The sequence below is a fragment of the Equus przewalskii genome, chromosome 16 (genome assembly GCF_037783145.1).
Source record: "Equus przewalskii isolate Varuska chromosome 16, EquPr2, whole genome shotgun sequence".
Taxonomy (NCBI): domain Eukaryota; kingdom Metazoa; phylum Chordata; class Mammalia; order Perissodactyla; family Equidae; genus Equus; species Equus przewalskii.
The window spans coordinates 19,067,454-19,079,459 of NC_091846.1; the positions used below are offsets into that span (position 1 = coordinate 19,067,454).

Sequence of the window (12,006 nt, forward strand, 5' to 3'; positions counted from 1 at the left end):
TCACACTGTAATAACAAGATCTTACATGTGTGTTAACCTGACTTTTCTGGAGTGCTTCCCACATCATGGATGTGGCCTGTGTCATGGAATTTGAATAAGATAGTGTATCTCAGACAGGCTGAGCCCTGACAAGTCTGGTTGAGAAGCCCCTTGGGAAGAAGAGTAAAGGACTGATTTAGGTTTGTGAGTCAACTCATGGCACACTATAATCCAAAATCGCTCCATTCAGTTAGTACTTAACCAGGATCTACCTTGTACAATCACTGACTTAGGAGTGGGAATTCAAAAGTTGTGTCATATGAAAGTCCTTGAACTCAAAGAAATCCAATTTCTCTATTTTATTACGGCATCAAGACAACAAATAGAGAGCAAGATAAAACACAGTCAAGTATATGAGATGGACAGTAACTCTTAGGGAGTTTAGAAATAGAGCTGTGTACTGGAAACAGATTTTTCTAGAGCAGGTGGGATTGAGCAAAGCATGATTTTGATTAGTGGGGGTAGGGGTGTGAGTGGGAAGAAGGAACGATGGGAAGTCTGGACAGACAAGGGGAAGCGTCCCAGCAACAGGAAGAGGCACACCTCACGCTGTTCCCGTGACCCAATGCCTGCCACCTACTGACCATCTCTTGGTCCTCGTAAGTCTAGTTTACCAAGCTCTTCCCCTCCCACGGGGCCTTCCCAGGTCCCTCCCTCAAAACGAAAAGCTCCTTCCTTGTCTTCCACAGCGTGGTACCTGTGTCCCTTTCATGGCATGGACTTCCTTCCATCTTCAATTAAGGTTGCTCACATGTCTCTTTGCCCAACCGGGCCACCCTCTTAAGGGCAGGGGCTGTATCTTATTCACTTTTGTATCCCCACCAATGGCCCACAAAGCTCCTCACACAAATTCAGTATGTATTAAAAAAAAAATGTGTTTTAATTGAAGTGAATGGGAGATAAAAAGTAGGATAAAGTGGAGCCAAATTATAAATAGATATATACACCGGAGTTAATTAATTCAATAACTATTTATTGAGTCATACTGTGTGCCAGGCCCTGTTCTGGCCTCTGGGGATCTATCCATGAACAAACCAGAGAAACATCTCTGCCCTGTGAGCTTACACTCTAGAAAATGGACGGGATCGGCAATAAATTTACATAAATTCAACCATACTATTCAGGAAAAAAAAGGATCCATATTTAAATAGTTTATTGGTGCTGTAAAAGTCTACTGTTGATATGTAGTTTGTATTATATATTGTACTTACTATATTCATAAACTATTCATCCTCATGTATCACACTACAGGGAATCTAATATAGAGAACTTTATTGGCAGTTTAAGAGATTCTCAAGGATCATTTTGAGCATGCTCGATTTCATCCTTAGGCAGTCTTTAGCACAGTCTTTGAAACCTAACCACCTTATAAGTTGTGACTCTACTGAAACAAAATGAAAACTCTGAGATTGTTGGGCAAAGAAGAACCAGTTTAAGTATTTGAGCATGAGAATGCTGACAATCACGTCTGGTCAGATTTGTCTGGTAACAGGGAATGAGAGACAGTACATTCACATCAACACACAAGGTCAATCAACAGTGGAATTCACATCAGGAATTAGAAGAATACAGTTCATGAGCCATTTCCCATTCTTTTAAAACTAAAATAGTAAGAGCTTGAGGTCATAAATATTTATAATCAACTCGATTATAAAATCTAAACAAAAAAATTGTAACATATTGGCTTATTCTAACTAAAGGTTTATCATTTTCATATATTTTTCAAAGAGTATTTAAAAAGAACGCCAAGAAACATTGTTTTTAAATTTTGCAAAAACTTTACTCTATATACATTAATTCCAATCATTTAATCCTGAAAGCAATCTTCACTTGTACAATGTAAAAAAACTTTTGACAGTATGTGACTAGAAATATCCCATTACCATAAAGCTACAAACAGATTTATGCTCCTAAGAGCAAAGTTAGGAAAGCAAAAATAATAACCACACCAGTGATAAGCACCAAGACAGAACTTTTTTGCACTTAGGGCCTGATTGGTTCTATTTAAACAAAACCTCTACCAACAGAGGACCCAAATACCATCTTATTTGGCAAAAAAAAAAAAAAAAAAAAAAAAGAGAGATAAAAATATACATACAGAGGTCTGGAAACAGTGGAGAATGCCCACTTAAAAAATTAAACAATAAAATTATTCATATTTGTTTTTTAGTTAATGTGACATTTGCAAAATATATTCATATGTCACTTTTCTTCTTTAGTTCGCCTTATACAATTCAGGTTGCGCCATGTTTGTTAATGTTGTCACACTACTGTAAATCAATATGGTGAACAATGGGAGTTTGCTGTAATGAATCCGAACCATGAGAGCTAGATCCAGGAGCCCAAAGAACCTTAGGTGCAACTCATTAAGTGGTGAAACAGATTATTTATCTTTGTAATTTTTACAAGCCGTAGCCAGATATCATGTGTGTATGTGTGCGTGCATGTGCACGTGCAAGTATGCCAGAGCAGTGAGAGAGAGTACAACTCAGAAGGGAGTGACATAAACAGGCTTATACAAGGACCCAAAAGATTTGGGCAGCCGACACTGACTTTCCCAAAAACAAACCTGAAGCTGAGCAATGGGGGAATTCGGGGATCTGTCATCACAATATAGAATCAGTGACAGATTTGGAGAACAAAGACTAAGTAAGGCAGGATGCCTCAGCCACAACATTCCCATGACACTGGAGGACGCAAAGCAGTGACAGCCACTCTTCAGGCAGGGATCAGGGACAGACTCTGCCTGCACTGGGAGGGATTCCCTGGGTCTGCGGCCGAGGGTTCCTGCAAAGGCAAAGGGTCCCTAAAGGGCATCTGCAGTAGCCTCAGGCAGTGGCCCTCCACCTCACTCAGTGAGAACGTCTTAGGGACCCCAGAGTGTGCTCCTGGGTATCCCCTCCTCCTGGTCTCAACCGTTCTCTCGATACAGATACTATCCCTTCCAGAGACTTGGTCAAAAACTAGAGCTACCTTCCATTTCCAACTCAGTCTCAGGAAGAGGGTGTTCTCGTCCCCGTGGGGTCCCTGAGTTTGAGGTAATGCCGACATACTGTATGCTGTACCACAGTAACATATGAAGGCAGGCAAGTCCACTTTAAAACTCAAGCAATCTAAATTCAACATCAGCCAGCTTTTGTTACCTCAGTAATACTGTTTGGCGAGATAGTTTCTCCACACAACTTATGATGTGTGAGGTAAAGAAAAAAAATATTGCTAGAATGTGATAGAAATATTTTTAAAAGTTCAATGTTGAAACTCCTTAAGGGAAGGAAAAGGAGACATTTTACTTTTCCACTGTCTATGTTCCTGTCCTTGGCTTCGAGGTCAAAGAGCACCAAGGTTTCTGTTAAGCTAGTTCAAGCTTCTCCCAGCCCCTCCCCTGCACAACAATCCTAGGGAATTCCTGAGCCTTAGTCTGCTTCCCAAATTTGTAATCTTATCTCTGGGCATGTCTACACAGCTCTTTAATTCAGTTTCAAAATCCACAGTACTTTTTAAACAAAATGACATAGTTGCATTCTTTAAATGCCAGCTATGAAATCATCACTTAAAAAAAAGAAAGAAAGAAACTACTCAGATTATATATACGTAAGACAAATAAAATTCTCTCCCTTTTTAAGTGCTTTATTTGGTCTGCTGCAGACATGCGTATGGCTGCTTCCAAAGAAAAGCCCTTAGGAGGAGCTGCTGACAGCATTCCGCAGTTTGATATTTGTTCCAATGTTGTCAGGTTTTTAGACGACACCGTACATATGACTTGCTTCATGAAAACCCCCCAAAATGGGCACATTACATACAGGAAAAAACCTTATTTATAATTCAGTGAATTTTTCTCACACCAAAATAACACTCTAACCTGTCCAAACATGCAACTTCTCCTTTTCTTCCCCCATGAACTAAATTCCTTTCCTTAAAAAATAGTCAGATTTGAGGACTGAGTGAAAATCTACCATATTTCAAGTTCAACTCTGAGGGTTCTTTACAACTGTAGCATGATTTCAAATTCTCATTGTCATTCATTTTTCTGTATTTTCCTATATTTATCCTAAATAACCTTCCTGGACCATTATATTTAGGGAGAAATTAAAAGGGTTTTATATTATACTGCAAAGTTCCTGTAAATGCTCAGTTTATCAGGGTTTACTCTGAGCTCAATGTCAGACAACCTCTACATGACGCAAAGATACGGACAAGAAGTATTTCAAATACAAAACCCTTAGCTCTGTGTCATAAATAAATTTGGGTAAAATCGCAAGCCTTCCACGGAATCATCTCGGCAAAGATGGCCCATCTTCTCTGCAAGAAGCAACCTAGAAATCAAGAGGAAAAGCCACAATCATGTGTCTGTTCAGAAACACAAACTACAAGGTGTAATGAAGAGCAAGGACCTTACGTACCGTTCTTTGGCCAGGAGGACAGACATTCCTACGAGCTTGGCAAACTCTTCTGACGTTAGGGATCCCTTTTCTGAAACCTAACAGAAACACAGAGCAGAAAAATGTGATGGTGTAGACCGTCTAGGCGCCAACCTAAGGAGAGCGTCCACCAGTATACTCGGGAATAACGGACTGAATTTCCTACTAAATGTAAGAATATCCACTACAGAACTACCTCTTCTTCACTAATGTTTAATTCTGCAAAAGCTGAAGGAGCCAGAACAAACAGAGAAGAGGTTAAAATATCACGAAGTGCATAGTAAAACAGTGCGGAAGTACAAAGGCACTGCGGTAAAGCTTAAAAAGAACTATTTGCTATTCTAAGAAGGAACATACGACAAATTCTAATTGAGTGCATATTACACGCTCCACTGAGGACCCTTATCTACAGATGTAGTTTAAAATATGTGGTAGAAATATCTATAGTCTTGGGATTTTCATCTAGCTTAAAATTAGAAGCATAATAAATATGAGTTATTCAAATTATACAGGCTCGCCGCAGAGGCTATGAAGGCAGTAATATTTCAAATATCCTAATGAGTAATATTAGCAGTTTGGCCAGCAAAAGCCATCTAAACTACAGTTGCTTTTCATATTTTTTGAAGCAATTATTTCACAAAACAACTTGTGATGTTTTATAATGCTGCTTATGTGGGTGTTACTGAAAGAAAAAGTTCAGTCATGGGTAACATTCTGATTAACAGAGTTAAGAACCTGTTCTCAACACTGGGCATCAAATGAAAAGAGAACGCCTCACTAATTCTATCTCCTTACTTACAAGACGTTACGAGTATCGGGAAGTTTCAAAAAGCTTTCAAAGTATAATTTTGATTACTATTTATTCATTAATGATAAACTGTTTTTAATTGGGTCTTCAAATGTTACTTTTTAGTAAAGTTAAATCCAAAAGGAAATCCTGTTTCTCGAGTTGCTAAGCATCGCGTCTTGGTAGCAAGCCCTAATAACCAGAGGAAGCCGGGTTCACATACTGTCTCCAAGGCTGAGGCCACCATTTCCTCTTCCTTGTGGGACTGAAGCTCAATTACCATGACGCCGCTGTCGAAAACTCGGAGCCTACAAATCGCAGATGGGAGAACAAAGCCATGAATATCCGGGATTTTCAACCCCTGAGGAGGCGCAAGTATTTCTTGATATCTTTTATGCCCAGGTATGAGGGGAAGAATAACACAAAATAACCTTTAAAACATAACGACCACAAGCAACCATGGCATAACTAAAAAGCTCATGAATAAACAGGTAATAAAATTATGAACTATAATCCAGAGGCTTTTCTATAATCCAGAAATACGTATGGCTACTTTTTTTTAACTTGAGGATAAGGAAAATATAATTCACAGCTCAATATTTGCACTTCTAAGCTTCCAGAAACTAACGCAAAATGTCTAGGGGAGGAGGGGCTGGTTACTCTGGCCTCATGGGAGGTGCCTACATTCTACTCTCACTGCCCTCAATCCACAGCCATCAGACTACTAGCACCCGCAGGCCACGCCCAGCCCTAAGGATGGAGGCCAGAATGACAGAGATGCTTGTGGGCCCAGTGAATTCTGTTCACACGGAATGTAATTTCAAGAGGGGCGATATGGTGGCTGGCCCTGCAGGACGGCACCTGGCAGGGCTTGCCTGTCCACTCTGTGAGGAGTAGCGACTACAGCCAGCAAGGCCCCGCGGAGGACCTTTTACCTGAGAGGTAATTTCAGCGCTTCCAGCATCTTGCACGCATTCACTAAATCTTCTGGCGAGAGCAACTAATGGGGAAAAAAATCCAGTTTACACTGAAAATTAATAGAGTGATGCTATATAATTATAATGATCACTGAAACAGAAGAGCAAACTTAAAACATCATTTATCAAGGATTTTAGGTAGCTTAATCACTACAAGGCAAAAAGGATTAACAAAGAAGCAGACTTCTACTCATTAAAGCAGTGCTATCCAACAGAAATAAAATGCAAGTCATAAATGTAATTTTTAATTTTCTAGTAGCCACATTAAAAAAATAAAAGGAAACAGGTGAAATTAGTTTTAATACGTACATTTTATTTAACCCAATAGGTCCAAAAATTCAACACATTATCAATACAAAAATTACTAATGAGATATTTAAGAACTCTTTATTCTGTACTAAATCTTGTAAAATCAATGTATAATTTACACTTACAGCACCTCTCAGTTTACATTAACTACACTTCAAGTTCGCAGTGGCCACACGTGGCTAGCTAGCGGCTACCCTTCTGGACCACATGGCCTTAAAGACTCAGCCCATGTGGTGGCTGACAAGCACAGCTCTGAGTCACAAAGAATGGCTCCAGAGCCAGCCCAGCCTGGGTCCAAATAATTTGCCATGGTCAAATTATTTAATCTTTCTAAGCTTCAATTTCCTCTTCCCCAAATTATCCCCCAGACAGGGACAGTAAAAGTAGGCCCCTCACTGAGTTATTGGGAGGCTAGATGAGGGAACCCTTGCAGAGTGCCTGGCGGATGGTGAACACTCACTGATGGCAGTTATGATGACTATTGAAATAAGAACAGAGCAGAGGCTTGGCTCATGGGGCGGGCTGAATGCTGGAGAGACAGGTGTGGGTCATTTGCATGGAGCTGACACCACAAAACTGATTTAGAGGGCACAACGGCGAGAACCCTGGAGGCCAAGGACATCTGGGTGTGAAGGGACAATGAGAGTTGAACAGCGGCTGCAGATTCAGAGCCAAAGAAGCGGGGCAGCTTTTTCTGTATCATTTACAGGCAATTGGTATCCAACCCAGTTAATTCAAACAGGTAACTATCACAGAGAAGGGGCATCACACTCAACCTTATTAATCACAACAATACGAACACAGAACATTAGAGCTGAAAGGTATCTGTGCGTCCAAACCCTTATTTTAAAGGTAGAAAACCTGAGTCCAGAGAGGTTAAGTAAGCTACTCAAGGTCACTCAGCAAATCACTGACAAAACCAGGAACAGAATCTACCTCCTAGACCCCAGGGCAGTATTCTATTCACTGCACCACACCGCTTCTCCAAATAGTTTTGATATTCACAACCCTTCCTCAAATTCTATTCACTATAGGGGAATTTGTACTATATTAAGAAAGTCTATAATTAGTTAAAAGAATATCTAAATATTCTATTCTTACTTCCATTCCTCGAGCTCGGTTTACTAAACAGTATACCTCTGTGAGTGACATTATTCCTCCTCGTTCCTGTTAAAAATGAAACAAAAGAAGTATTACGTTACACTTAGCACCAGTTGGCATTTAACAGAAATCATAATCAGTGTGAAATCAGAAATCATAAAATTTCTTAAGAAGCTTTTAAAAACTGTATTTACAAACAGGAAGACCTGTTCAGATACCCTGAGGCAATTCAAATTCAATACTTGGACTTGTCATTATTACTGTTTTAACATTTACTCAATGAAAAAAGGGGCTCTCTTCTTTCATGTTTCAGAAAGTGTATTTAAATGTTTCAAGTTATTCCAACTAATAAATGAAAAAAATCATAGAATTAAATAGGAATATCACCATTTTACAAACCCTAATAAAGTAACAGATCTCCATAATGACTACCAATGGCTGCCAACATCACAAAAAAAGACGCTCAGACGTTATGTACCTCCTGATGGAAATACACAATACCCTCTATAAAATACTCTTGTCAGGGAAAAAAAAGAGCTTCTAGATATAACTACCAGTTTACAGGGAATACACAGGGCAGGGAAGCATGTTAACGTGCAAGTTGGCAAAATCCAGACTCTGAGACACTCTGTAGGATAAACCTACTAGTTTCTTCAACCAGTAAATTGTGTGTGTGGGGGGGGAAGAAACGGGAGACAGGGCAACCCATGGAATTAAAAAAAAAAAAAAAAAAAAAACTTGAGAGAGAAATCAACCAATTGCAATGCATTATAATTACACACTGAAATATTTACAGTTTAGGTGATGTGATGTCTGGGATTTGCTTTAAAATAATTTTGAGTGGAAGTCGGCTTACAGATGAAGCTGGATGTCGGGCACAAAGGGATTCATCATACTATCTATTTTATCATATGTTTGAAATATTTCTTAACATAAGTGCTTTAATAAAGTTTTGATCGCCTTAATAACGCTGACTAGAAGATGAGTCTGTATTATGAAATAATTAATAGTAAACTATATATTAACACTAGATATATGGGAATATATCTAAATACACAGAGATCATATATTTCCTTTTGAAAGTAAGAGACAAAAGCTTCATATCAAATAGATTTAGAAAGTTATATATATCCGAAATGGAAATTGAAAACAACTTAGAAGATTGACAAAGAATTCATTAATAAATACACAGAACTAATTTATTATTTTTGAAAGAAAAAATAACACATTAGTGGAATAGTAATCACATCATGAAAGGGTTGTGCTCTTGTTACCATTTCTGATGACATGGAAGTAATTCAACACAATTTAAAAAGACCATTTAGGTTTTGTTTTTACCTCTAAAGGCGCCTGCAATATTCCGGCCAGCTGTTTGGCCAGCTGCATGTGGTACTGCGTGCCCGAGCCGTAGGTTTCCCTGGTAACTGGGTTAGCTATTCCCATGCTCAGCAAATAGGATTTAAACCTGATGGTCTATAATGAGAGGAGAAAATGCACAAAAAGGCTATGCAGAATTAGTCTCTGTACTCCAACATTTGAAATCCTTCCATCATCAATTCAATTCTACTCAATTATTTCCATATCTACCCATTTCCTCTACTGTGTTTCTATACTGTGAACTATATGAAAGTGAACTTCTAGCAGTTCCCTGCATAAATCTGATTACTTTTCTTCCTTCTCCTATCTTGATATCTCATGCTCCATTTACCTCACAAGCTGGGTGCAAGAGGAGATTCAGATAACAACTATGCTATATTTAATGCCAACCAAATGATACAACCAAAAACTTAAAAAGGAAAATGGCTGTGAGCAGATTGTAGACAAATTTAATGAAACAGATATCAAAATTACAGATGTGTATAAAAAAGCCACTCCTTATACATTTCACTCTCTCTGTTTTGCACACCCCAGGAAAAGATATCGAAATATCCTTTAATCTTACTAGAACTAACAAAGTTTTTACGGTTCACTTTTTCTTTAGCACTTTCATATATCCTCAAGTGCTAAAAGAAATAAACCACTACATTAAGAAAGCAAACTGGTAAACCACCACCACATCACTGTGTTACTTGTGTAACCCAGTTTCCAATGCCTTAAAAAGCAACCTATTTACCTCATCTTCTGTGATGTCACCTTGCTTGTCTTTAATCTTATTAGCAATTGATTTTGATAATTCCACCATTTCCTTAGCCTGTCAAAAGAACAATAAGACAGAAATCACGTCCCCAAAATGTCTGCTAACGAAATACATTTTCCAAACTGTATCATAATTGGTATGAATCCAATGGGTGTAAACGACATATACCTTCACCATCAGCTTGCTGAGGTCTTCAAAGGCCTGAAATGAGAAATGAGTCTTTGTTGGAATCTGGCTAAAGAACTAAAATGTTTTAAAGTAATGAAACACTATTTTCTTCCCTATGATAAAAATTTATCAAATTTTCTAAATATCAATTTATTTATATAAATATGTCTACGAATAATAAATCTACCTTATTCTAAGAATTCAATTTAGCTAAGAAAACATAAATTTTCCAAAACAAACTGTAAAATACAAATTTTCAAAGAGAAAACAGTGATTAAACAAATAAAAGGTGACATAACTAATAGTTCAGAAAATATTATTTATTGTTCTTTGACACAAGTAAGAAAATTTTTCAGTTTTTCTCAATGGGAGGGCAAGAACCAAAGCGTCGTAAGCTTCCGTGGCTGAGAACGGCCACGTGTGGCTGCAGGAGCACTCTGTGCATGACAGTTTTGACTTTAATAGCAGGTGTGACTTACTGAAACCTCAGCCTCTGAATGGTGAACACGTTAAACCTGTAGCTTTGGCTACAGCAGATATCACAAAAACACTCAAATACCACCAAAATGTATCTAAATGAAACCCATCAACTGCTAATTTACTTCACTGAATATCCACTTCAAAGGCCTCTTCAAACTCAACCAGACACATTTATAATAAATTACTTTAAGTTACCAACAATATACTTCTAGTGCAGAATATCTTATGTCTAACAGACATGCACACAGATGTTATTTTGTAAAACCAACTCTGCAACTTATCACTAATTGAAAAATTTTTCAGTCCACGTAGAATAGTGGCCAAGAGGCTCTGATTAGCTCATGCCCATCTTTATTACACGCAGGGAAGTATCCCCCATCTGCAAAAGGACTTTGCTAGAAGAATAGAGTGTTGTGTAAGACTCTTATGGCCGACTCAGTGAGGCTCGTACTGAAAACAAAGGGGAATGTGCACACACCTAACAGGAATTTCCTCAGATAAACAAAAGGCTTAAACACAGGATTCTTATCAGCAACAGGCAGCAGATGCAGGAAGCGTTTTGTGGGAAACTCTGGGCACCAGCTCTGAAACTAAGTCAATTCTAACATTTAAATGGAGGGCAAATCACACACCGACCTAGTTCTCAAAAATAAAACACACAAACACTTTATACACTTAGATCTTTACTTTGAATATAAAAAATATTGTATTTTTTTACCTATGTAAAGAAAGCTTGTAAGACAACACTTTTAAAATTGTATATAGTAAATAACTTTATTTACTGTTTCATATTTTCACAGAAAAATAAGCTAAAAGTAAGTCCACACAGACTTATAAATTAGCCCTCACTGCTTATAGTCAGTAAAAAATATACTTTAGTGCCTTAGAAGAATTACCTATAAAATATTTTAAGTAATTATAAAACACAAATAAAAGCTTCCTCATTTCTATTTCTATTATTCTAAAATTTGGAATTAGCCAACTATCCAAAACATGGGTGGAGAAACCACCTACAATAAAAATTAAAGCAATACCCATTCTATCATTTTATCTGCCAGTTTAGAAAACCTGCTATCCCTCTACCACATCCGCAGTCAAATTTCCACTCCAATTTTGAGAAAAATGCACGTGCTTTAAAACCATGGGGTACCTCTTAAGCTGATTTATAGCATTAATTCTGACTGACTTTCAGTCATTACTTTGGTTATTAGTTTCAATAACGACTAATATATTCTTGAATTCTGTTTCAATATTTTCGATTCCGTGCCTTTGTATACTCTGTTCCCTCCACCTAGATCCTCTTATCCTATGGTCATCCACTAGCATCTGCTCATCTGTGAGGCCTTGACTTCCATCACTTCTACCAAAAGCCTTCTCTGACTCTGAGGTTAGGGGTCATGTTATGTGTTCCTATTATGGCCATGATTTTCTCCTAACACAGTGTTTCTCACACGAAGGGCATGCCTGTTTGCCTGCCTGTCTGGCTCATCACCACACTATCCAAAACACCTGATGCATGGCTCATGTAATGTGCAAAATTAGTTCACTGATACATGCCATCTCCAAAAGTGTCACAAAAAAAGGATGACA

General features: G+C 38.1%; 1 protein-coding gene across 1 annotated transcript in view; it reads right to left on the minus strand.

The window, feature by feature from the left end:
* Positions 1–991: 991 nt before the first annotated feature.
* The window catches only part of VPS36 (vacuolar protein sorting 36 homolog), a 30,494-nt gene continuing 19,479 nt past the window's right edge, over positions 992–12,006 (minus strand). The window contains exons 7-14 of the mRNA XM_070578130.1: positions 9,937–9,969; positions 9,745–9,822; positions 8,970–9,104; positions 7,632–7,697; positions 6,180–6,244; positions 5,468–5,552; positions 4,440–4,516; positions 992–4,352 (exon numbers count right to left, since the gene is read on the minus strand). Coding sequence (XP_070434231.1) covers positions 4,259–4,352; positions 4,440–4,516; positions 5,468–5,552; positions 6,180–6,244; positions 7,632–7,697; positions 8,970–9,104; positions 9,745–9,822; positions 9,937–9,969 — 633 coding nt within the window. The 3' untranslated portion in view covers positions 992–4,258. The remainder of the gene's footprint in view (positions 4,353–4,439; positions 4,517–5,467; positions 5,553–6,179; positions 6,245–7,631; positions 7,698–8,969; positions 9,105–9,744; positions 9,823–9,936; positions 9,970–12,006) is intronic.